The 27,494-nt window shown below is 45.1% G+C and overlaps 1 protein-coding gene across 5 annotated transcripts in view; it reads left to right on the plus strand.

Moving 5' to 3' along the window:
• The first annotated feature begins 6 nt into the window (after positions 1–6).
• Positions 7–27,494, plus strand: part of plppr2b (phospholipid phosphatase related 2b) — a 74,437-nt gene continuing 46,949 nt past the window's right edge. For 2 of the 5 annotated variants that reach the window (XM_039772557.1, XM_039772553.1), the window contains exons 1-3: positions 3,151–3,244; positions 7,212–7,338; positions 12,975–13,078. In XM_039772557.1, the coding sequence (XP_039628491.1) occupies positions 13,013–13,078 (66 nt within the window). In that variant the 5' untranslated portion in view covers positions 3,151–3,244; positions 7,212–7,338; positions 12,975–13,012. Of the gene's footprint in view, positions 227–3,150; positions 3,245–3,270; positions 3,503–7,211; positions 7,339–12,974; positions 13,079–27,494 lie in introns of those variants that run through there. The other 3 variants (XM_039772555.1, XM_039772554.1, XM_039772558.1) reach the window with 3 other exon arrangements.

The following is a 27,494-nucleotide window of genomic DNA, read 5'->3' on the forward strand; positions in this document are numbered from 1 at the left end:
AGTTGGCGGCTGACGGTATAAACGTCTTCTCTGGTGTCATGGCAGGCGTCTTATTTCTGTGATTTGCCTTTTTTTGCCTTCAGTGTTTTCAGATTCCACAGGACGGTGGGATTTCCTCAGACTGGCGTGACAGAGAAAGGTCGGGTGGCTCATCTTTTCTTACAGACCCTAAAGCTAAGAGGACCCCTGGGAATGTTACGACTTCTGCCAGTGGCCGTATCTTCAGGTATTTTTTCTCATTTGATTCGGTTGCACCATACTGCTCTTTAATTCTCATTCTAAATGTAAAGCTCTTCATGCGTTTGCATGCCAGCTATTTTGAGTCTGATGTTCTGCATTGAATGTTGAGGTGGTATTTGATGGTCTGTGTGCCTGTCTAAGGCAGTGGCTTTAGAGTTTGTACCCCGGGGACCCCTGTGAGTAAGAGTTTTTATTCCAGCCAATTTCATTCTCATGTGTATTATTTAGTTATCGTCCTTACATTTATTTCAATTTTTGTATTCTTTAACCCCACATCTCTGTGCTTTTGCATTTTTCAATTTAATTGACCCATTTCTGCACATTTTGCTCCCGTAATTGTATCCAAATGCTGCCAATGAACAACGAGCAGGGCAGACATGGGTGCAAACAACACTACATTGTCACCTCTCTGCCATCAGAGGCAGGGCCATCTTAACAGCATCATAGACCCCCGGACAAAGTAGAGCACTGGGACCCCAGATTTGCTAAGCAAAACAAAAAAATACATAGGCATCAGAAAAAACGTGGGCCCCTATGCCCAGCATGCCCATGTGTTAAGATGGCCCTGGTCAGAGGAGCACCTTCTGGGTTCACCAAAAAAATGTCATACCACCCCGGGACGAGAGGGGGCGCCGCCACTTAGCCGGGTCCATAACTCTGAGAAGACACCCCAAGAGGGCAACTGACTGCTCCCCTTACCAGTCAGAGTGCTGAACAGGGTGTCCAGTGTCGGACGGAGTGGACCGCGGGATACAACTGCGTATACGCTGCGTTATCACAATGTAAGTCCAAACATGGAATCAAAACTCAGTGTGATCTTGGCGAAAAGGTAAAAGCGAAAAGAGAGCCAATATATATGGACATACAGTAGGTGATATGACAGAAGCATGTAGATATTGTTTGGCTTTAAACAAACGTCAGAGACTTGTAGATCACCTACTTCGTGTTGCCATCAGGGAAAAGAAGCGTTTCTTCCCAATGAACAGGGCATATCCGCGAGAATTAAAAGTCTTGTTGTTTGTTAAACGTGAAATCCACATACGCGGGCAGCAGAGACCCAAAGCCTCCTAGTAATCTAAAAATATAATCCTTGTCTTGCGGTTTACTCCTCAAATATCCATCCCCATATCTGAGTATACGAGAAAATCCAGGGGAGAGCACTCCTGATTTTTTTTTTGTAGTAAAAAAGGCAAGATAACTGATTCATTCGGTCAGAGACAAAGGCCAGAAATGTACAATTAAACTGAAAGCTTTTGTACCTTATGAAAAAAAAAGAAGGAGTGGTGCAAATATCAGTGAAACTAAAAGTCTGGTTGTGTCCCAAAACTGAATAACTGGGGAAAACAAACAATGATAGTGTATAGAAGAAACAGGTTTAACATCCAAAAAAATGGAATTCATGAATTTACAGGGAAATCACAACACACAATAGAAGAAAACTGACAAAGCATATTGTGTGGTTGTGTTGTTTTTTTTTTACCATAATAACACAACTCATAATAAAACAAACACCTCAGCACTTTAAATAATAAGTTCTGTATTTTTCAAGCCAAATATTCTGCACAAACATGCATTATATGCTTCGCTTCCTGGGTTCTCCCCGTGTCTGCATGGGTTTCCTCTCACAGTCCAAAGACAAGCAGGTTAGGTGTATTGGCAATCCTAAATTGTCCCTATAGTGTGTGCTTGGTGTGTGGGTGTGTGCCCTGCGGTGGGCTGGCACCCTGCCCGGAGTTTGTTTCCTGCTTTGTGCCCTGTGTTGGCTGGGATTGGCTCCAGCAGACCTCTGTGACCCTGTAATTAGGATTATAGCGAGTTGGATAATGGATGGATGCTTTATATGCACCTGACACATAAACTTGTGTTCTAAAGTTAATCGCTTGTTTTACGTGAAGGAAAACAGTTTGTCCGCTTTAGCGCTTTACAGTAGGGGGAGGGGGTAAGGGGCATGACAGAAATGTTTAAAAACTTACAAATACGTCACTTTTTCAAGCCAAGCCAATTATCGAGTATTGAATCTGTAGCGATTATACACATTTTGAAAGAGTTTACACATACTATTTTTTCACACAAACAACAAAAAGCACCAATATTTTCAGATTCGGCCATTTTAAAAGACGAGCGGCCGAGCACGAAGATAGCGCGGAACTTTAGTCGTCCTATGACATGACCTTTCACCCCCTGCCCCAGGGCGTGGTTCTTCTCAAAAGACCAAATCACAGTAAACTTTTCGTACCACGTGGTTGTTCTTGTTCGATTCACTTCCGTTTTTACGCGTGAATTCGCACACGCGCGTAGGACAAACATCCTTACTTCGACGAGTTTGCAGTAAAATAATTATTTTTGGATCCTCTTTTGTGTCACGGATGGCGCAGAGCAATACTCGACAGCTGTCTTGGCTTGAAAAAACGGTACACTTGGTAAGTTTTTAAGCTTTTCCTCCGTGTCCAATACCCTTCATTGTAAAACGCCAGAACGGGCAAGATATTTGTTTGTTTATTTTTAGAAGGCGCTTAACTTTAGAACACAGTTTCGCGTGGCAAACAGGTACGTCATGTTTGTGCAGAAGTAAATTCAACTTGAAAAATACCGAACGTATCCTTTAACAATAGATAGGTATAGTAATGTTGATTAGCCAACAGGAAAGCTTAGCAGGTGCCCAAAAAGTGGGCGTGTGCCTCCGTGGCATTGGGGCGAATTTAGTCGAGGCACTGAATTTTGGAAGCCCGGCTTCGGCTTCCTGGTGACACACCTGATCTGTACCAGTGCGCGCTGCTGTGTGTGTTTTATAGGTCTGCGCCTGGTGATGCCGCGAAGGCCTGCTTGGAATATCAATGAGGTTTGGCCTCTCTCTCTCTCTCCCTCCCTCTCCCCGTCTCCGTGTGCGCCTCTCTCTCTCTCTCTCTTTTATGTCTGGCGTACCCTCTCCTCTTGTCTCCCCTTTGCGCTGCTCGCTCTCTCTTTTCTTTCCTTCTCAGGCACTCTTCTTGGAGGCATTAGAACGGTAATTTTAGATGCTTAATTAATTAGCCTAAATGGTATTTTAAAAGCGAGGAAAATAACAGTGATCAGATGCCAGGAAGACCGCACCGATGTTTGCCTTTAGAGAAAGCCGCGCGGGGACGACTCGCTGAAGACGTTCAACTGCACCAGAAGCATAAAAAAGCATAACACTTAATAATAACAAATAATAATAATAAATATAGTGTTTAGTTTGGCGTGAAATATGGCTTCGTCGTGGCACGTTTGAAAGAAGAAAAAGGTAGGCTGCCGAATTTATCCCTGCAAGCTTTCACCTGCTCCCGGCGCTCAGGTATCGATTTGTTTCGCGACAAGAGTTACTGTAGCGCACGCTGCGGGCTTGCAGTACGTCGCCGGTCCGGATCGGTGCGCTTGCTCTGTTTTTGTGATTTTTAGCCTGTAGTCGATTCTGTCGTTTGGCTTATTTGTGCTTTTGTTTACCTTCCTTTTTTTTTTAGATGTGTGCGTCGCATGTTACTACAGCAGCTGTTAACGTGGTGCAGAGCGGAGCGCTGCCAGTGATGCTCAGCCGGCTTTGTATTGAACTCGGGGCGGGGCGCGTGCCGGCGCGTCTGCAGTTTACTAAAGATGCGCCTGTCGTCCCAGTCGTGGGGATGGCGGGTGGTCCTGCACAATCAATTATTAGAGCAGTGTGTGCGCCGTGAGTTAACGGGGCTGTAACTCCGGCGGCGGCGTTGGCCTCCGCCTGTCTCGTGTATACGTGCGTCCGATGCTACATCTGCGCTTGCGTGTATGGTCGATTACTAGGAAAGGAAGGAGACCCAAACTGTGAGCGCGGATGGGGTAAATGGAGTGATAGAAGAAGCATGAAGTGTTTCCTGAGTGGCTTACCAATGTTTAAGCTTTGTAATGGATAATGTGTGCAGCGGTTGGAGATGAAAGGCGCCATATAACGAGTGATTGATTGTGTCGTTGTATGGCACCAGAGCCCGTCCAGGATTGGCTCCTGTCTTGATGCTGCTTTGGTGTGTTGTGTCCTCCTAACATCCCAGAACGGAATGGAATGTGAAAGCTGTAAAAGTTTGTCATGTTATGTTACACAACTTGCCAAGTAAATAGCCTGTGTGAAGTCTGCACCATTTCCAAGTGGTGGTCTTGGAGTACTGAAGTTTCAGAGTATGCCTAGAATATTAAACATAGAAAATAAACCACAAAACGTCTCAAAGTGTACAAGTCAGACTTCAAACTGCAATAAGTAGCCCAAAGAGCTGAATGTCCTTTGTTGCTGACCAGTTGCAGGACACTCGGTAAAAATAATAAACAGATGAGACCCAAAACGAATGAAATGCGTAAGCAGCGGGTCGTTTTCTGTTGATCAGTGTCAAAAAAAAAAGTCCCATTCAATCCACTAAGATTCCATGTTATACCACAATAAAACCTAAAAACTTCCACGGGGGTGAAGACCTTGCCACCTGCACTTCAGAACAGGTCATCCACCTGAAGAGAAGCATGTTTGGGTCCTGGCCAGTGCTTGGATGGAGGAGGGGGGCATCTAGGAAGAGCTTGGCTTGCTGCTGGACGGGGTGTTGGAGAGGCCAGCAGGGGGCGCTTACTCAGCGGTTGTTGTGTGCTGACAAAAATTGGTACCGTCAATCAGACGAGGCGTGAGACGGACTTCCTGTCTCTCTGTGGTGAAACGAGATCTCCAGGCATCATTCGAAAAAGAGCAGGGTGTTTTCTGAAGTCCTGGCTACATTGCCCACCTTGTCTGTCCCCTACCTGTCTCTTTCACCACCTAATAGCTACTGTGTGCTGAGCGTACTGGCACAAGAATGGCCCCCATTGGATCATCCGGATGAATGCTACGTATCAGGTGCTCTCCTACCACAGGACGTTTGTTTTCAGGAACCATTCCGCTCCTGTATGATGAAGACCCTGGGCTACTTGTGGTCCCTGGCCACTTTTGTGTATTGCGTTCCCACTGCACAACGGGAAGTGCACAATTTATGCAAAAAATTCCTTCTGTCGGTTCTATGAAATGGCAATAAATGCATTTATGATAAAATACAGCACAAGATCTAACTGCACCTTGTTCTCCATTGTTGTGGTGGTGGTGCTGCTGTATATTGAAATGACGTCAACAGTTTAACTTGTGACCTTCACACGCATTTTGCTTGTTGAAACAATACAATTTCTGAGCAGCATGATGACCCTGGGGACCCCCAATTAAACACTTGAGTCTCCAAATGCAAGAATAGGAAATACTGTGCAGCCTTAAACTACCAGGTGTCCATGCACTGCATTGTTAAAAGTAAAAGTACAATCCACTCCTTGTTGAGGAGCTGCATCACCCAGGGGACCTGTGGGGGTCTTAGTCTGGGCCTGGTGGTATAACTGACCTTAATAAATAGAGAAGTATGTGTACATTCTAACAGATAACGCATCACAAACATTTGTAGTAATAAAATTCATCACATTTATCATTCCAACCGATGGTGCATCAAAAAAAAAATCCTTAACACTGCTTTTTCCAAATCCCATACCAAATGGCTTGTGTAAGAGACGTGTGTTGCATTTGTCATTTCAACGGATGGTGTACTGCAAATATTTGTAGTAATGCATTTTATTAATGTAAATGATTCTAATGTGGCATCTTTTTAGTACGTGTATTACAAAGTATATTCTAATAAATGATGCACTGAGGACGGTGTTGACTACTTAGAGTTCAACCCACTTTAGACAGGTGGCACAGCTGGCACTAGCATTAAAGCACTGAAAACAAAACAATTTAAGACTTTCACAGAAGCTTTTCATTTTAGGGTACACAAGCATTGCCAGGTTTTCTCCAACCACTTGTCCACCTTAAAGGACAACAGTCTGTGTTCTTGTCATTCCAACAGATGGCGCATCGTAATTGTTAACCCTGCTCTTAAGAATCCCATGCCAAATGGCACATTAAAGATACATGTCCATTGCATTTGGCATTCTAATGGATAGCATATCACAAAATGAACACCTTGATGGATACAAGTAACATGTGGTATGGGACTGCAGAATCAATCAAAAGACCATCAAAACTGTAGAGAACCTGCTGCAGTACTATGAAGATGCCAATTAAAGAAGAGCTCAGTTATTTCTCAGAACTTCTTCTGAAGCGATGAGTCTCGAAACGCGTCGGCCCGATGGACTACAATGGGAATATTTGCTAAGAGTAGTTTGATTCTTGGACAGTTTTGGTTATCGCGGCCCTCTGGATTTTGCTGCTTGTCAGATGTTATTTACCTGCCCTTCTTACTCTTTAAAAACTCTTTAAAATGTTGGAAGCCTTTGTGCTCTTGTAAAAATGTTAACATTTTTTTTTATTATTTAAGTAAAGAAAATATCTCTGTGAAATAGAGGTTGGGTAAATTTAATAATAATTTTTGAGAAATAACCGAGCTGTTCTTTAATTGGTACCTTCATAGCATTGCAGCTGGTGTTCTCTAGTTCTGATGGCCTTTTGATTCATTGATTATTCAGTCCGTGACTGTTGCCTTCAATTCTGAGTACGAATATCGAGGGATCCTCTATATGAACGCTTCCTTTAAAGTATATTACAGAGACCCGTGCGTTGCGTTTGTCATTCCAACAGATGGTGCCTCACCAGCACATGCAGTAATGTGTGTTATTACTGCACATGTTTGTGATGCTTCATCTGTTGGAGCAACAATTGCAATGCACTGTATTCGTACATGCATTACAAAATACATCCCAATAGATGGTGTACTGCAAACGTGAGCCCTGAGGTCTCTGTCGGTTACTTAAATTTCAGCCCATCTTAGGCAGGGAGAACAGCTAGAATGATTTATAAACGTGCAGCTTGGTGTGGCGCCTTCCTACGCTGAGCACCTTCTCAAGGCAGAGCAATCCAAGACTGTTGGGAGTGTGCAGGTTTTCATTGCTGCTGTTATTCTGTGTTTGCTCATTGAATGTGTGTTCTCTTATTGCAGTGTTTATTGCTGTTCTCCACACTGGAATCCCGTCCACAGATGAGGACATAAAACACAGAAACCCGTCTGTTATTCTCGACTGACTGGAGGACTTGATTGACAGCACAGCAGAGTTGGCGTCACTGCAGTAAGTCAAGTAGAGTCAGTAATGAAAGAATTAAAGAGACGCGGGTCCCAGGCCCAGTAGCCCAGTCCATCCCATCTCTCCAAAGCTTGCCTGGACTGAGACCTGCTGACCGCTGAGGCCATTGCTGTCCTCTGTTATTTTCCTGACTTTATCCACTTTGTCTTTCCTCAGACCTTTTGAGTAAAACGCAGTATTAGAGATAATGGATCCTGAGTGAACACACAACACGGTTTTGAAATCGGGACTTTTTTTTTTTTTTTATTCAGGGAACAAAGTCATCCCACACCCCTATACCATCTGTGTGAAAAAGCAAGTGCCCCCCTAGTTACAGCACCAGCGGTTATCCTGACTGAACACTTGCTATAATCTGACATCCGTCTTTCTCGTCACCATATTTGTAATTCGGGCTGCAACGCGCTTCTCAAATGCCAGGCCAGTCAAGTGTTTCCCTCTGCGCCACGTTACCATTTCTTGTAATAACACTTACTAAGCATCGGAGCACTGAAGACAGAAGTTGGTCAAGTTCCGCACCTGTAATTGTCCCCCGTTCATTCGTTCATTCATTATGCAGGTCTTCACCAGCACAACTGTATGGGACCTTCACTGCTGTATTTTGCACATCCTAATGTGCCACACGGGTCAGCGCTGCCAGTTTCGTTCCTTCACTCTCTGCTTATGTTGCCATTCACTTGTAGTCTGGGGTAGAATGTGTGGTTTTGCGGTTGTCCGGCTGGAAAATGCAGGGATATCCCTGGAAAAGATGGTGTCTTGATGGCTCCAGAATTTGTTCCTATGTTTCTGCATTGATGATGCCCTCACAGATGCCATGATAAGACACTGGTATTTAGACCTGTGGACCACAGCTTGGATGGTCCTATCCCTCTTTGGCCCAGAGAACACAACTGCTTAATTTTTTTTGGGAAAAAATAAAACATTTCTTAACTTGCTGGACCACAAGACATGATTCAAGGGGCGACTTTCTGTCTCAGTGGGCACCGCTTCTACCCACTGCTGATGTGTGGCTTCTGCTTTGCCTAGTAAAGCATCTGTGTGTGCAGCGGCAAATGGCACTGACAGATGAAGCTTTTCTGAGCACATGCCATGATATCCATTACAGATGCATGATGGTCTGAAGCTTTTATTCATAGGTGGGCTTGCCCTCTGCACACCAAGGTGTTTGAAAGGATTTCTTGAATCTTTGTGCACTATTGAGGGTTAGATGCCCAAAATCGTACTTGTTTGTCTTTGGAGAACACAACATTGATCTCAAAGTGCTGGATTGTTTTGATGACACATCTCTTGGCAAGTTGGTGAGCCACTTGCAGTGTCTCCACTTCCTTCAATGGCCAACCTGACCGCATTCTGTCCACGTTCTAGAGGGGCACCGTTTGTCTTCTGAGCAGCCACATCACTGTCTGGTTTGGGAACTGCAGTGTCTCTGACCATAAGGTCCTACAATGGACCATTGGGACTTCCCAGCACTCCATTAAAGACCCCTTGATAGAACGTTACACCTGCCAAGCCTATAGCGTTAGGAAGGACCACTCCCACCCCTGTCGCGGTCCCTTTGTCCCACTTATATCAGGCAGATGTTAAGGTGGCATCTGAAGCAGTTCTGCTTCTAACCCTGGATGGGGTCCGGACTGTGAACTCTGTGCTGCCCCTCTGCCCTCAGATCTGCTCTTAATAGCATTATTACTATGCGATACTCGTGTTACTAGAGTCATTCTTTTTAATAACATTTCTTTATTTATTTATCACTATCTGTTTCAAATTGTTACAGTCTAATGACTTGCTTGTTATTTATCTATTTACAGTTTATTACAGTACTGTTATTTACCGTGACCTTGTGTTAGGATACAGCGGGTTGGATAATGGCTGACTGACTGACTGACTGTTCTTCACCTGTCTTGCACATGTCCTGTGTGGATGTGATGTTACACCGCGGTCCTGTCACCTCATGCCACTGTATGCTGCAATACGTGGTGAGGGTGCGGTGACAATAAAGCCACTTGACTTGACTGGAGGCTCAACCCGTCCTTGCTGTTGAAAGACTCTGCCTTTTTATTTACTATTATTTATATACTAGAAATCGACTGATTGCCTTACCATTTGCACATCCCTTTTTATTTCAGCTTGTCGCATTGTTTTTAGTCCTTCACTATCCCCGGCCCAAATGTGTTGCCGAATAGGCGTATTATCTTAAAAACAAACACTGCATTTGATTAGGTAAAGTCTGAAATACTTTTGTCTTTATGCTGTTTTTGTTTGAATACAAATCAAAGTCGATTTACGGATCGCTCCATTTGCTTTAATTAGCATCTGCCCCAACTTTTCATGGATTGTTATTTAAATTGGAGAGCAGCACGTGAACTCTCGTTCTACTTGACAAAGACATTCCTAAGCTTTATAAAGTGACCCGCCGCATAACATCCATTCAGGCAACGTCTGACCCCGTATGTGTCTGTGGGTCCCATAATGGTGTTTATAATACTCTCTTATGTATATTTCTCTTCTGGTTCATCCTGCTTCCACTTCAGAACCAGTCCCCCACAGGCAGCCGACACAGCATTTCTCGATTCCTATTCGTCCTCTTCCAAACCCTTCCCCACGCTGCCTGCGGCCTCCCATACACCTTGCTATTTCCGTTATACTGTGACGGTTGTTTCCTAAGCCTTTGTTATAAAATGAACGACAGTATCTTCTCTGTCGACGGGTTTTTGTACCACGTCATCTCTATTCCAGGATCCGGCAACTGCCTGTTCCTATCGGTGGGTTATTTCTTGACACAAACAGTTGACGAAGACAATGCACTCTCACTACGACAGGGCAGGAGATTTCATTGCATCACTTTGGGACCGATTTGGAGACGTTCTTCCGGTTGTTCTTTCCAATGCAAGTCGAGTTATCACAACAAGTCAGGAGTACTGTCGATACGTGGCAACATCTGGAGTTTATGGTGGTGAATCTGAAATTCAAGCTCTTTCTGAGATTCGATCTTTCGACTCATCTGTCGTCTCCAGCAAAACATCTATTCACAATTGCATCTTTCAAGAACTATTTCTTTCTTTCTTGATTTCTGAATTCCTTTCTCGCCGTTTTCTGTTCCTATTCTTACACCACCATATGCTACGGCGGGCATCGGCTAGCTTATTATGATAGAGTTTTGAAATCCCAGTCCGGGAATTTGACATAGCCGACATAACCAGAAGTTGTATGTCTCATGTCTCTTGTGTACACTACGATTGTGCTGCCAGTACTCTACTGTACTTTCTGCCATTATTTTAATGTAAATATTCCCTGCATGACAGTTGTGGCCAGTAGGGGGCACGACTGAGCCCCAAACCACCAAATATAACTAAACCACACAGCAATGGGTTCAATTACTGAGAGTTATTATTTTCTAAAATCCCCTTTACAGGTTCCAGACCAAACACAGCCCCCCTCACAATTTGTTTCCCTTGTCACCTTCTCCAGTCTCCTCTAAGAAGTGTTGCCCACCATCTCCCATATCTGACTTCCTGATCGAGGTGAGACGACTTCCTTTATGTTGGATCTTGGAGTACTTCCAGTGACTAAACATGGCACAGGGGAAACATTTCCGAGTCTTGCAGAAGCTGCACGAGGCCTTCTCCTGGCATCACCCTCTGGTGGCACCCAGACACCAACAGGGCTGCTCTTTGGAAATTGCAGGTGCCACACAACCCTACAGGTCTCCCAACTGGGACCCCACCAGAGGAGCACTGCCACCTATCGTACAAGGGGGATGAACTGTCCCTGGTAGACTAACTCCTCCATTCCATCTATTAGTCTGGTGGTACCCAAAGACCCCAAAAGGGCTATTCTTTAGAACTATAGGTTCCAGGGTTTGGTGTCCAAACTGGGACCCTGCCAAGGGAGCAGTGCCACCTGTTGTACTTCAGGATGAATTTGTCCCTGGTAAACAAACTCCCCTAGTGCACATCCATTAGTCTGATGGCACCCAAAGACCCCAACATGGCTGCCCTTTAGAACTACAGGTCTCACGAAACCATATGGATATTGAAACCGAGACCCTGCCAGAGGAGTATGTGATGTCAGTGTCACGTATCATACCGGGAGATGAACTTTCATTGGTAAGCAAATTCCCCAGGGTTGCTCTTCAGAACTACCTTGCGGGTGTCCGAACTGGGATCCCACCAGCAGAGCACTGCCACCTGTCATACCAGGGGGATGAATAATACCTGTTAGACAGACTCCCCCAGTCCATCCATTGGTCTTTCTTCCTGACTGGAATTAGAACGAAGAACCATCCCAGCTAGGTTGCACCTCCATCCAGGCTCTCCTTCCATTATGGCCTCCTGACGTGATAAGACCTTCCTCTCCCTCCTCAGTCGTGAAGATTGTCCATCCATTACAGCTTCTATGCAGTGTGTGCTTTGACTCGTTGGAGTATTGTGCGTGTCTGTAGGGTCTTATTTATTCAAAACGGGTATATTAGAGTATCCCATATAGTTTCGCTAAACTAAGTGCTGCATTTAATATGAGTAACAGAACAAGATGCAGAGGACAACAAGATATGGACGAAGATGATCTGCTATGACGACCCCTGACTGGAGCAGCCGAAAGAAGAAGACTGAATGGCAGACATCTTGTCCAGGTGCACTGGGGCCATTTTGTGTACAAATGAATTTGATACAAGATAGACGTTCGGGGTGGGGGGGATTTCAACCCTCTGATGGAAGGAACCACAACTCCATACCTGAGTGGTGCCAGGGAGCACCCGCCGACCCTTGCGCTGTGAGAGCTTTAGGAATTCCAGAAGAGCAGCATCAGGAGGTCTCGTGTCAGACTGACCGTGCAGACCGGGAGCTGGCATCATCCACTACTGCCAAAGTGGGCTCGCCATCCAGAGTCGGCCTCATCTTTTGCAAGGTAGCTTAAGCAATGGCGTTAGAGAGTCTAGATGAGTGAGCAGCACATTGTGTGTTTGGCCAACGCTGCAAATGGGCAGCCACCATCAGCACAGCAGGTCGACTGGAGTCCAGCTCTGTGTCCTTTGCTGCCAAGGTGGGCTCACTACCAGCCCCAATCTGTCAGGTTCAACACCTGCTTCATCAGCTGCTGGGGGTATTTTAATTTTATATATATATTATTTTTTATTTTTTTTAGCATGAACAGACGTGAGGCGGGGACTGAACGAGCCCTGAACCAAATGTTCATCACAAGTCCTATTTGTGCAGATCCCTACATTCATGGACCCTTGGTCATTTAGATAGACGGTATATTTATGGATTTGGTGGACAAGCCGGGAGAACATGCAGACTCCTGGCTGAAGATCCTGACTTGGAGTCCGGTGGTAAAGATAGTAGACTGGGGTATAGAACAACCCGGTGGCTCCGTGGCTTGCATTGCTGCCTCACAACTCCTGTGGCGTGAATTCAGGTCCCCACCTGGTCACTAAATCCGTGGAGAGCTTTTGCATTCCCTCCATATTCTTCCCACGGCATCCCAAAGACGTGTTCCTTTGGCTAAACAGCCTGGCATGGACGGGGGGGTGTGTGTGTGTGTGGGTATATCCTACCGGTCTGGACATTGGGTAGCTGTATCAATGATTGTCAGACATATTTTAGTCTTTATTTATTTGTTTATTCCAGATTGACTGGAGAAACTAACTTCTTACCTGACAGCGAAAATGGCTGGCGATAAACTGGCAGTCAAGACGAGTGCCACTATCGTTCCCTGCTTTTTGTTTGTGGAGGTAAGACTCGAGCGAGTGAAGGGGCCGCCGTCTGGGGGTGACCATTAAGGGAAAGGCCTGCGGGAAGAGCAAATGTCCGAAATGAAGCCCTGACTGAAAGGTGGTGCACGGCGATCACAGGCAGGGGATGAATGAAGAGGATATCGCCCAGCAGAAGTGAAACGATTGAAAGGGGACCCAGAGGAGATTTCACAGGATGCCAGCAGCAGCTGCTCTGTTCTAATTGGGCTCCTGGGGTGGACCCTTTGGCCGAGGGCCGACCGCTCCCACGTCCGTGGTAACCTTGACCTCGCTTGATTGTCACACGCCTTTGTGAACTCCACATTATCACTAAAGGGAGAGCATATGCCCTTAAACTACCGAAACACATGGATCTACAGTCCAAAACTAAATTGCAAATACATTTCAGCAGCTGCTGATACGTCTTATGATTTCTAAATAATGACTTCTTTCAGGTCCTCTAGAAGTCCGGATGTCTTTAGTGACTTGTGGTGGTTAATCAAGAGAAGGGGTTCTCAAACTCGGTCCTGGGGGCCCACTGTGGCTGCAGGTTTTTGTTCCAACCAGATTCCTAATCAGTGACAACGCCTGATAACTCTGATCTCCTTTAACTAGCTGGTATTATTTATCTTTTATTCTACATTCAGAAAAGCACAGCAGCATGATGTTTACATTTATAAGAACCTTAGAAATATTTCTGGTTTTGCTATGGGTTTAAATGCTTAACTCTCAATTACATTTTGCAGTTTGCTCCCTTCATTGAATCTTAATAATGACAATTAAAAACTAGCAGAGCAGAAACCCAAGCAAACAACACTCATTTGTGAAAGGCTGCAACTACTTTCGCGTCAGCCCCACAAAGTAGTAAATAACGAATTCATTAAACAATTAGAACCCCTAGAAAAGTAGAATGACAATCAAGATGAAAATACTGTTAAAAAAATACATATAACTGCTTAGTACATTTTAATACTTTTTTTTTTTTTTTTTTAACAAACTTTCTAATTTGTATATTGTTCTCAAAACAGGGAAACAACAGTTCACTTAATTAGCACAGGAGTCCTATTAAAAACAGAGGCTGGTTGGAAGAAAAACCTGCAGCCACAGTGGGCCCCCAGGACCGAGTTTGAGAACCCCTGCTCTAGAGCAAGCTCAGCGTTTTCTTTTGTGGTAGCCGCTAAAAATACAGCTTGACATTGATCTGTGTTGTCCGGGTTGGCTGCAGCTCACATACTCCTTTGAACCTGGGACATTGATAGAGGTAACCCAAGGATGTACTTGATGATGATGATGATGATACCAAACGGGCAAGGGTTGGTGCTTCTGTTTAACAAAGTGTTCCACAAACAGTAAAGTGTAGTGCCGTTTTTTTTGTATAATATAAACGAGATTAGTATCCCTGGTGGGATTTGTTCTTTTTAAAACCACTCTGAGCCGCTGTGCTTTCTTCTCAACTTTGGCTCTGCTACTCACCTGACAAGCTCTGCTCTGCCCACAGAGATGCCCGCCAACAGGTACAGTAGATACCCATGTGTGACTTGTGTCATGGCACAGTTTTGATGTTCTGTTGCCATGGCAGCGACTGTGTCATTGTGGGGGGTGTCCTCTGAGGTCATGAACCGTCAGTCACAATGTGACAATAAAAGTGCACCTCAAATGTTTCTGACTCCAAGTTCATGGATTCCCAAAACCCTCTTCTTGTTGCTTTACTTAAAAACTCTTTTGGATTCTGCGGTTTTTGACAGTCGTTTTGGCTTTGGTTGCTAGATTGGTTTGTTTGTTTTTGTTTTTTTTTCTTGCCTCTCCTCTTCTCCCAGTTGCCTGTAATGTCGTGAACTGGGATTCCTAAGCGCTGTACAGTTACCCAAACACTTCCAATAATGCCCACTAGAGGGGGGTATCGCTGTCAAACCCCAGCTAAGTAATAAGAGCAAACATAGAATCCTTATAAAATAAGATTTATTCTTCACAAAAGAGGATTCCAAACGCACTGAAACTTCATGGAGCACAACACCAAAGTGGAACTGCCCAAAAACAAAGTCGATAAAAAGTCCCAATACAGAATTCAAATAGAGTGGCCGAAAAAACAGCAGGAGGCTCAACATTTAGTAAAGGCACAAGCACTGCAAAAACACAAAAAACTCGCCCATTCCAGAGAGCACTCCCAGTTCATGGCCATGAACTGTGAGAGGCCCTCCACATTTCTAGGAAGGTGATTGGCAGGTGGCCCTGTCTCACCCACAAAACACATGGAACGTAGCAAAGGCTACAACTGAACTAAAGAGACATCAATCACAAATTTCAACCCCTGCCAGGGAAGGAACTCCGCAGTGAGACGTGACCCATAACATCAGAGCGCTTGTTTTAAAGCGTGATATTACCGACCTTTCATGTGGTGCATTGCCAAAGGCTGTCTAAAGTTCCAGAGATTCATCTGTACGAGCTGATAGATACTTTATTAATCCCAAGGGGAAATTCACATAATCCAGCAGCAGCATACTGATGAAGAACAATATTTAATTAAAGAGTAATAAAAATGCAGGTAAAAACAGACAATAACTTTGAATAATGTTAACGTTTAACCCTCGCCGGGTGGAATTGAAGAGTCACACAGTGTGGGGTCTCCTCAGTCTGTCACTGAAGCTGCTCCTCTGTCTGGAGATGATCCTGCTCAGTGGATTCTCCATGACTGACAGTAGTCTGCTCAGCGCCCGTCGCTCTGCCACGGATGTCAAACTGTCCAGCTCCGTGCCTACAATAGAGCCTGCCTTCCTCACCAGTTTGTCTAGGCGTGAGACGTCCTCCTTGTTTATGCTTCCTCCCCAGCACACCACCGCGTAGAAGAGGGCACTCGCCACAACCATCTGGTAGAACATCTGCAGCATCTTATTGCAGATGTTGAAGGACGCCAACCTTCTAATGAAGTATAGTCGGCTCTGTCCTCTCTTACACAGATCATCAGTATTGCCAGTCCAGTCCAGTTTATCATCCAGCTGCACTCCCAGGTATTTATAGGTCTGCACCCTCTGCACAGTCATCTCTGATGATCATGGGGTCCATGAGGGGCCTGGGCCTCCAAAAATCCACCACCAGCTCCTTGGTTTTGCTGGTGTTCAGCTGTAGGTGGTTTGAGTCGCACCATTTAACAAAGTCCTTGATTAGGTTCCTGTACTCCTCCTCCTGCCCACTCCTGATGCCGCCCACCATAGCAGTGTCGTCAGTGAACTTTTGCACGTGGCAGGACTCCGAGTTGTATTGGAAGTCCGATGTATGTATGAAAGTCCAGCCCCCTGCGGCGCCCCTGTGCTGCTGACCCCAATGTCAGACCTGCATTTCCCAAGACGCACATACTGAGGTCTGCCTGTAAGATAGTCCACGATCCATGGCACCGAGTATGAATCTACTGCCATCTCTGTCAGCTTGTCTCTAAGTAGCAGAGGTTGGATGGTGTTGAAGGCGCTAGAGAAGTCCAGAAACATAATTCTTACAGCACCACTGACTCTGTCCAAGTAGGAGAAGGATCGGTGTAGCATGTAGATGATGGGATCCTCCGCTCCCACCTTCTCCTGGTATGCGAACTGCAGAGGGTCGAGGGCGTGGCGGACCTGAGGCCTCAGGTGGTGAAGCAGCAGCCGCTTCATGGTCTTCAGTACATGTGACATCAGAGCGACAGGCCGGAAGTCGTTCAGCTCACTTGGACGTGATACCTTTGGGACTGGGGTGATACAAGATGTTTTCCAAAGCCTCGGGACTCTCTCCTGTTCCAGGCTTAGGTTGAAGATGTGCTGTAAAGGACTCCCCAGTTCCAACGCACAGGCCTTCAGCAGTCGTGGCGATAAACCATCTGGACCCGCTGCTTTGCTGGCACGAAGTCTCCTCAGCTTTCTGCTCACATGGGCTGCTGTAATTGTGGGTGGGGATGTCTTACCTATGCTGGTATCAGCAGAAGGATGGTTGGAGGATGCAGTACTCCGAGGTGAAAGTGGTTAAGGTGGTCAAACCTGTTAAAGAAGTTGTTCATTTGGTTTGCTCTCTCCACGTCTCTCTCGATGGTGGCACCCCGCTTCAAGCTGCAGCCAGTGATGATCTTCATCCCATCCCACACTTCCTTCATGCTGTTGTTCTGCAACTTCTGCTCCAGCTTTCTCCTGTACTGCTCTTTCGCCGCCCTGAACTGGACTCGGAGTTCCTTCTGCACGCGCTTGAGCTCATGCTGATCACCGCCTTTAAAAGCCATTTTCTTCTGGTTCAAAAGGCCCTTGATGTCACTTGTAATCCATGACTTGTTGTTAGCATAGCAGCGTACTGTTCTTACTGGAACTACAATGTCCATACAGAAGTTGATGTAATCAGTAGTGCAGTAGTGCAGTCTCTCAGAGCCTGCTCTGCCTCAGAGGACCACTTTCTGAATGAGCGTGTGGTTGTAGGTAGCGCCTTCACTCTTGGTTTGTAGTGAGGCTGAAGCAGAACCAGGTTATGATCTGCGGGGTGGCGCTGTGTGCGTCTTTAACATTTGCATGCAGTAGGTCGATAGTCCTGTTTCCCCGGGTGTTACAATCCACACACTGGGAGAAGGCAGGTAATGTTTTCTGCTCTGTGCTCCACTGCCGCCGGGTTTTTTCTTCCTGGCTGACAGTAGGAGTTGCAGCCAGTAGGAGGGGCCATCAGTGATGTCAGATTGACTCCGCCTCCTGGTGCTCGCCCCACAAAGCCCAGAAAATGACAGTTCTTTTAAAGAGACGAAACTCAACAAATGTAATGGAAATAACACAAATACATTAAAAATGATAATTCAGAGTTAACAAAAGCAGAAGTGAAATATCAGGCAAGGACAGCACAGAAGAGTGAAAGAGTTCAGGAAGCAGCGAGTCTGCCATTTCTGACGCATTCCCCTTTTGTGTATTCATTTGTTTCATTTCTGTTTGTTTTTCTTTCAGCTTATTTCTTGATGTTATTGTTGGTCTGGTGATGTCATTTTGTAGCTGCGCTTGCACTGACGTTTTGTTTACAGTTGCTATGCTCGTTGCTAGTCATGTGACGCCTTGTGGCACACGTTCTGCCCACTAGACATGGCAGTACCTCATCATCTGAGAACGGGACCAACTCCTAAAACGCGTCAGAATCTTGTACAGATGGTGAAGGGCTGTAGTTTTGAGTTATTTACGACGTTTTGCCGCCTTTATTTTCTCAATAAGTTTGGCCTGGCGGACCCTTTAACATTTCTGTGCCTCTAACTAGCACATCGGACATGCAAGTTGGTGTAGTTGGTAAGATTACAATACAATTTATTTTTTTTGTGTAGCCCAAAATCACACAAGAAGTGCTGCAATGGGCTTAACAGACCCTTCCTCCTGACAGCCCCCCCTCGGCCTTGGCCCTCTAAGAAGACAAGAAAAAACTCCCAAAAAAATCCTTGTAGGGAAAAAATGGAAGAAACCTTGGGAAAGGCAGTTCAAAGAGAGACCCCTTTCCAGGTAGGTTGGGCGTGCAGTGGGTGTCAAAAAGAAAAAGGGGGGTCAATACAATACAATACAATACACAGAACAAATCCTCAATGCAGTATAAAAATAAAGATTTTAGAAGATTGTGAATTCACGTCCCACTTGTGACACTGTGTGGCTCTGAGCCTGTGTGCCAACTGGAATAACAAATGTCATGGAGCCCATTGTGCCTCGCGTGGTGTACATCACCATAAATGTAAGAACTTCAGCCATAGACCTTCTGTTTGAGCCTCCTTTTTACTCTTTTCTTTAACCACTAGAGGGCGCCGTTAGCCTTTGTTTAATTGCAGCTTGACACCAAGCGAGGAGGCTGCACTGAGCCACCCACTCGCAAACATTAACATTTATTTACTTGGCAGACACTTTTATCCAAAGCGACTTACAAAAAAGTTCAACAGAATTGAGTTACATTTGGTCTTGGCTTTTTTGCTCACCAAGTGTAATAAGACAGGTAAGAAAAGTTGATTGTCACCAGTGAAAAGATTTGATCTCTAATCATTTGCAATCATAGGTTACAATCGATAAGGCAATTAAACTTAAAGAAGAAGGTAACTAACAATATTAAGGATCACACTGCAAAGGATTTCTTCTGTAAATTCGACAGATATTCACAGATGGGCTTTCAATTGCCTCTTAAATACATTGAGGGGGGTCAGCAGAACAAATGGAGGTGTGCAGCCCACCACTGTCTATTTTATCAGAGAGTGAAATCACGTTTTTGGTTTTTTAATATTTTTAACAATTGCTCCCATTTATAAGCAATAGTGAAACATGAATGTAATTACATGTGTTAATAGAGTACATCACTTTTTTTTTTTTTTTCTCAAATATAATTTTACGATATCATAAGCGCAGTCTTGGGGGGGGGAAGCATATGGGCATCTGCCCCCAATCCTGAATTTGAATGCTTAAAAAACAAAACATGGCGGTCAAAAATCCAGAAAAATCACAAGCAACACTCACCAACTCCCAGGCACATTTGAATGAACTGCAAAGGACTGTGGGATGTCCCCGCCTTTTTAGGGCAGTCCCTTGTGGTGATGAGCAGGTGGCCCTGCCTCTTGGAGACCCACCCACAAAACACAAACATCACAGGCGTTATGGAATAAATCAAATAAGTAACCAAAGTAATAGTCACATAAATAAAAGACTCAAAAACAAACAGACACCGACCAGAGGAGGAACTCTGACTGAAATACACCGCCAAGGATTAAGAATGTAAGGTTCAAGGAGTGTTATAAATATTATTATTTGTGTTGCAGCCAGTAATTTTAAGCATCCAGTGACTGGACTTTTATAGTGCACATTAGGGCAAAGTCCTTTATCTGAGCCCCCACCCTTTTATATAGCGCCTTTTGAAGTACACCCCCATTCCATAGCACTCTATAAAGATTTTCTGTAGGTGGCTATTCTATAACTGGAGGCCCCGGGACACAAGAGTGTGTTCAGTAATCACAAGAGACATCAAGTTTACCTCTGGGCATGGCGCCTCAATAAAGCGCTGGACCCCTGGTGTTCTCTCCCACTTGCCTCCTGTCCACATTGTATTACCAGGCTTGTCTTCACTTGACAGAAAAAAAAGCCATTTTGTCCTGGAACAACAGAGGAGCTAACTACTGAAATCTGAGGTCTCCTTTAACTGCCCCCCAGATGGCCCCGGACTATTTCACATCGCATGTCTCCTCTTATTCTTAAATTGCAAACCTGACAGCCTCCATTGACCTCTCATTTGTTTTTCCTGCCCCTTCTCATCGTTGGACTTCTTGCTGATTTGTCCTGTTGTCACCATTTCCAGGTTCCTTCAATTCAATTGGCTTCTGGTAGAGCATTTATACATGACATGAGTGCCCTCTAGTGGTAACTGGTCTCACATTTAGCTGTAGGCTTCATCTTTGGGCTGTCAGAAGACTGGAGCCGCCTTTTGGGCTGCCCACTCCTCTACAGCGTGAGCACATTGGTTTTTAATTAAGTGTGTAATTTAACCAAAAATGTATTGATCTTTACTTTGTTCTAGGCACTGTATAATGAAAAACTATAAATCTAGCAATTTCTCTGTCACCTCACCCATGATGTATAAAAGCCTCAGAAGACACCAGCAAGGGTCACAGATATTTATTGGGGGTACCTCGCAATGAAGATGGCTCTGACTTTCATGACCTCTCTGTTCCTGGCTGTTGACTCAAAGGCAGCTCGTGCCTGCCGCCTGACTGATTTGTTTTTGCCACAAGCATTTCGGGCATTCACAGTGAACCCCATCGTGATGTGCTGTGTATATAGTGCCTTTCAAAGTGCATTCTAGCGTAAAGTACTTTACATTAGCAATGTTTATAGGGTCGTATGTAGTGTCATTCAAATTCCACACCATGCGATAGTATTGTACATTACAAATAATGTTTATACAGTGCCTTTCTTAGAGCACACCCTACCATAGTGCTTTACATTACCAGCAATATTTATGTAGTGCAACCCTCCCATAGTATTTTAAATTAAATAGTATTTTATAGTACTAATAATCATTATGTAGTGTCTTTCATAGTGCGCACCCTCTCAAGATATTTTACATTACCAATAGTATTTATATAGTGCCTTTCATGATATAAACCTACCCTGGTCCTTTACCAATAACATTTATATAGCGCCTTTCACAGTGCCCACCATCCCACAGTGCTTTATATTAAGAGTATCATGTATATAGTGTCATTCAAACTCTACATAGAATAGAGTTCTACGTTATTAGTAATGTGTATACAGTGCCTTTCATAATGCTCACCCTACGGTAGTGCTTTAAATTACCAATAATATTTATATTGATAGACAGTATATGCATTTTTTAGTGCACAATATTCCATAGTATTTTACACATTATTACTGATAATGTTTATATAGAGTCCTTCTTTCTTCCGTCCATCCATTATCCAATGAGCTACACCCTAACACAGGGTCACGGGTGGGGGATGGGGGCTGGAGCCAATCCCAGCCAACACAGGACGTAAGGCAGGAACAAACCCCGGGCAGGGCGCCAGCCCACCGCTGGGCACACACACCAAGCACTCACTAGGGACAATTTAGGATCGCCAATGCACTTTCTTCATTTTTATATTCTGATTTTCATAATGCACATCCTGCCACAGGCCTTTACATGACCAGTAACATTTATATAATGCCTTTCATGGTGCACACTAACCCAAAGTCCTTGACATCAGAAAGAATTTTTATATGGTGCTTCTCTTTACGCACACCATCCCTTCCATCCATCCATTTTCCAACCCGTTGAATCCGAACACAGGGTCACGGGGGGGTCTGCTGGAGCCAATCCCAGCCAACACAGGGCGCAAGGCAGGAACCAATCCCACCACAGGACACACACACACACACCCCAAGCACACACAACGGACAATTTAGAATCGCCAATCCACCTAACCTGCATGTCTTTGGACTGTGGGAGGAAACCCACGCAGACACGGGGAGAACATGGCACACCATCCCATAATAGTTTACTATTTCTATAGTGTCTTTCTCAGTGCCCACAAAGCCAAAGTATTTTCCGTTAGCATTAATATTTATACAGTGCCCCACTCCACAGTACAGTTCATATTGTATTGATTTAGTGCACAGTAAGTAGCCTGAAGTACGTTTTTTTATGTAGTGCTCTTTATGATGCTCGCCATCCCATTTGAGTTAACATTAGCAGTAATTTCTGTATAGTGTGTAAGAGCCATTTGCTAGTTATTTACTATGGGAGGTTCCTATAACCCCCGTCAGTTGAATTGAGTTGGTATATTCTAACTATTTCTAGCCTTTCTCAGTTAGTGATCAGCCTTGCCACGAGTAAGGCATAGAGGGCACATGCTTTTAAACTGAGCCTTGCGTGCTTTGTGTGCCAAGTAACATGGAAGACAAAGCCCTTAATTGTATGTGCTGCGCCGTACGTTTAAAGCGTACAGAAGGAGCAGTAAAGAATCTTTAAGTATAAGAACAACTAAAGTTTTACAAGAAAAGACGACAAGTTTAGAGAAGATATATTTTTTTTTTTTGTGTCATTTTTTGCCTTTTATTCTGTGTGCGTATTAACCTTTATTCTTGTGTGGATCGTTTGCTTTGAATTTTCACTAAATATTTTAAAATGAACTTTTGGACTGAGAGATTTCTTTCGGCACACCTGTGCTTGAACTCGCCTTACACCCCTGTGGCTACATAGTGCCTTTCATACATAGTACTGTTAACATTTACCTGAAGTGTTTTACATTAAACATGATATTTATATGGTGCCTGTCATAGTGCCCAGTAATCCAAAGTAGTTTAGACTTGCGTTCATTTTATGTGGTGCTTTTCATGACGCACACCCTGCCATAAGCCTTTACGTTACCAGCAGCGTTTATGTAGTGCCTTTCGTAAAGCACACCATGATCCAATTCAGGGTCACAGAAGCCCTGAGCATACCCTGACGCACTGAGTGCTGCAGTAGGAAGGGCTTAACATTAGCAGTAATATTTATATAGTGCCTTTCACAGTCCGCGTTAAGGCGTACCATTTATATGGCACCTTTTGGAAACGCAGCACAGCCATGCACACAATCTTTAAATAGCAGTTGGAGACCCCAGGCCACAAGAGTCATCAAGTGCCGTGACTGCTAGCGCCTGTGGAGCGGACTTCGTGTTGCAGTTAAGTGCAAGACCATGGAGGGCCCCCATTTTTCCCTCCTGGTATCCTCCGCATTCACAACCAAGAGGTGGACTTTCATTTTGTGTCGGATAAGCTTGTTTAGGTTTTGCCCCCTGGGCTTTGGCTGCCCACTCATCCTGGCAGCTGCTCCATTGTGCCCTCAAGGCCACCGTGTGCTCAAGTTCTGAAGCTTCGGCTTGGCCCTCATCCCATTCAGAATGCTGTTTATATCAAAAGGCTGTGAGACCTTCAGACCGCTGCTCGGCTCGTGCCCATTTTCTTGCAGGTTTAACATAAAAGTTTTATTATTGGGAACCTAAAATTATCTGCAAGGTTTTAAGTGCACTGAGCAAATGGGCGGGGGGGTAGAATAACACCAGCTTGACTTGAAATGCATCGCGTACCCCAGGGAAGGTGCCTGTGAAGTGAACTCTCCCATTAGGATGAGCGTAATGGCGTTGCAGTGCTTAGCACGGCCGTCTCAGAGCCTCAAAGTGGTGGGTCCAACTCCCAGTCAGGTTCTGCATGTTCTCCCCGTGAGTTAGCGGCAAACGGAGCAAAATGTCCTGGGCTACTGATGGAGAAGTGCTAGGCAAATGAAGTGACATGGCGGAAAGGGAAAGCAGAGCAGCGACATCTGCTGAGTGTCAAGCAAATCGCAGCAGTGAATGATGTAATGAGGAAAACCAAAACAGGAAGAAGACAACAAAGAAGAGCAGGTGACATATGCTGAGCTTCAAGTGTGGGATATCAAATGCAAGAATGGCAAAGATGGAGAAATGTTTGTAGCTGGAGGTCTGCTGGTTTCATTAGTTTATTATTAATATAAGGATAATACAATGGATATATTTTGGTATTTGGTACTCACATGCAAGTGTATATATAGATATATATGTGTATATAGCTATATAGGTGAAGGACCATAACAAGCAATATAAAATATACATTTATGCTAACGTAGTTCAACTTTTTCTCTCCTGTAGAAAAACTCCGGATTTATTTTTTTTTTCCATACGTATATGAGATCCTGCTAAAGAAAAGCAGATTACACATTTGCGGGGCTCTTGAGCAGCTGTTTTACCTGACTGAAGCACCATGGATGACATGCAAGTCCTACAGGAGCTGAGCGGCTCGGTGCTTTGATCCAGCTTGCCTGCGTCCCCTCGGGGGGTCTCAACAGATGAGTTAGCTGTGCGATTAGGCAGACGGCACTTTTTAGAGCTCTGTGACATCCACGCTGAACGCAGTCCGTTGGGTGGGTACGTGTTAATCCGCTGCGCCCTGCCGTTGAAACAGCTTATAGACGGTGGGTGAATTAAGAGTGTCCTTGTTTTTTAGGACCCCTGAAGGTCATTAAGTGGCTATCTTTTAAATCCATTCAGTTGTTTGTATGTGTATGTACAGGTTGTGACCTCTAGGGCCAGACACGACTGCCACCACAAATAAAGGTTCATTTATTTGTCAGGGGACCTTTGTCAAACTTCTTTGCAAGTACTATAGCACTTCAACAGTATGATCATTCCTTTCTTTCTTTCATTCCTTCTTTCTTTCTTCCACTCTTCTCCAGGCGAGCTCCGTCCATCCCCACTCCTGACTCCTTGAGTTAGGTGGAGGAGCTCCTTTTACGCTTTTAAGTGTAATCATATGCCACCCTGGAAGCACCTCCAGGTCAGGTGGAGCACCATGGGCGGGTCCTCCAACAGGGACGTCCTCCAGAACTCCATTTCCCAAATGGCAGCCACACTAGGGGAATGCTGCAACCCTGTGTACTGGGGGGCACACCTGCAGGCAATCTTTCTCTGTCCTTCCATTATGGCCTCCCGCCTGGGAAAGGTGCCAGCAATCAACCCAGCCGGGATGTCTGGCCCTCCACATCCTCCTTTATAGTATATAGTGCCTGCATAGTGAGGCGAGGGTTTGATGTCACAGTAAAGGAGCTGTTTGAAGCTCTTAGGTGGTCCTACGGGGATGATGTAGGGGGACACATTGCGGGAGTCTAGCAGCAGAATTTGGGGATAGACGCGAGCGTGAAGTGTTCTGCAGGACAAGGTTTTTTGGAACAAATGAAGTGCAAAACTAAAAGGTTGAGGTCCTCCAGAGCTACTACAGATGGGGGGGGAGACACAAATGTAAATGTCACAAGGAGACGTTCTGCCCCAAGGGGGGGTTCAGAAGCTCATGTTGCCTGCCATGCAGGTCTTAGTGCTCCTGTGTTTGAAGGGGGAGACCTTTCCATAGCGGACGGAGGGGTTGTATTTTATGCAAGTAGAGGATTTGCTCAGTGTGGGCATCCACAGAGGCATCTTTACAAAAAGAGCCAGTGAGTACAACCTCCATCCATCCATGCGTGCGCAGAGCAGAGGAGCGTGGAGATTTGGAGAGACGTTGCTATGGCTACCATCTGAGCAGTGGCATTAGGGGGGCTGAGGAGGGCAGACTCTCTTAGGCATAAACCGAACTTTCATTGTGATGTGCATGTTTGGGCTCTGAAATTAAACAGAAAAGGCATGCCAGTCACCTTTTGCCCGCCCTTCTGTGTTCTTTCTGCAGACGGGACTGCACCCTCTGCCCACCTTTGAACCCCTTTACATTTTCTTATTTGAGTGGAGCCTTTGTCCCAGGGGACTTATGACATTTGAGCTTTCTGTCAGGAGCACAGGCGGGTGAAGTGACTTGCTCAGTCCTAAACCCACAGCCTCCAAAGCCTTACCCACTATGCCACACAGCCTGCCCTTCTCTGCCACTTTTTGGTAGCTAGACAGTGGTGTGTACGAAGGCTGGCATAATTGTATAATGCACCTTACCTGCTGAACATATCCCACGGTATGTGGCGCTCAGGGTGGCATTCGAAAGTGCTGCTAGATAAGATGGCCTGCTTGATCCAGTCTGGGCATTGGGTGCCAGGTCCACTGCAGAGCCCAATCAAACATACACATGTTGTTGGCAATGAGGGAGAAGAACTTTTGAGGAACATGCAAAGCCCATGCAGGATTGTAAACTTGGGACAGTGGATCTCTGATGCTGCAGGGCTAACCACTGCGTCTCTATGCCATCCACTGCTGCCGCGTGCTTTCATTTAGTGGGGCTGAATGGGGGTTCCTTGCACCTTCTGCAGACAAGTTTTTTGTTTGCGTCAGCAGGCATGCCAGTCCTTAATAAGAAAACAGCCACAGATTTACTGTGCCAGAGAGAGTGAGTGTGGCGCCATGCATGATTTCACAAGAGGCATGAAGGTGGATGCCAACCGTTCTTCCCCCTTATCAGTTTGGCCTTCCCGGTATCTGAATTGTCATCTGCTGTAAGTGAAAGGCACTATATAAAATAAAGCATTACTTAATGAGTGGCCAGGAACTTGCCTGTTCAGATTTAAGAATAGGAAGGAATGAAGGACACTTGGGCAGGGGGGGTGCAACAGCGGACCACACTTTCAGATTTTTTAACATTTAGTAGTGGGTGTGGGTGGTAAAAAGTGGCAGAGGAAGCCCACACTGCCTGCCCCAGTGGCTGTAATGGTCCAGATTTGGAAAAATGAGCAGCTTCAGGACTCGTAACATCAGCTGTTCTCATCGTGTCAAGGACCAACAGGGGGCATTGTGCCCACCTTAATAATAGGACAAGTATCTATGAGTGTGTCTGTCTAGTTGCTCTGTCTCTGTTAGATGTCATTCGGTATGGGATTTGTAAAAGCAGTGCAAATGTTTGTGATGTACCATCTGTTGGAATGAAAAACGCAATGCATTGTATCACTATATGCATTACAAAATATATTCCAATAGATGGAGCACTGGATATGTTAATGCTGAGTACACTGAGGTCTCCTTTTGATTACTTAGATGTCAGCCCGTTTTAGACGGGTACTGCAACTAGTTACTGAGGGTCCTAATTTGTGGGGCTGCGCGTGCTTCTATTAGCAGCACAATAACAGCTCAGTTATTTTGATTTGTAATGTAACTTGTGGCACCATGTGAGGTTAAAGGTGCTATATAAAATGAGTTTTGTTGGTAGGCTTTCTGCACTCCCACCTGTTATCTGCCCTTAGCCCTTCTCCTTTACCGGGCTATCTGTATTAAGGGTGCCACAAACTGGTCAGACCTCCGATCATGATTGGGGTGCCACCTCAGTAAACCCCAAAAAGAAAGAAAATGGCCAATTCTGTGAATGAAACAAACAAAAGACTTGCATGGAGTACAGGAGCTCTGCCTCTCTTGCCAGTCCGGTCCTAAAGTGAGCACTCATTTCTGGTGTCAGGACAG

The sequence above is a fragment of the Polypterus senegalus genome, chromosome 12 (assembly GCF_016835505.1).
Source record: "Polypterus senegalus isolate Bchr_013 chromosome 12, ASM1683550v1, whole genome shotgun sequence".
Taxonomy (NCBI): domain Eukaryota; kingdom Metazoa; phylum Chordata; class Cladistia; order Polypteriformes; family Polypteridae; genus Polypterus; species Polypterus senegalus.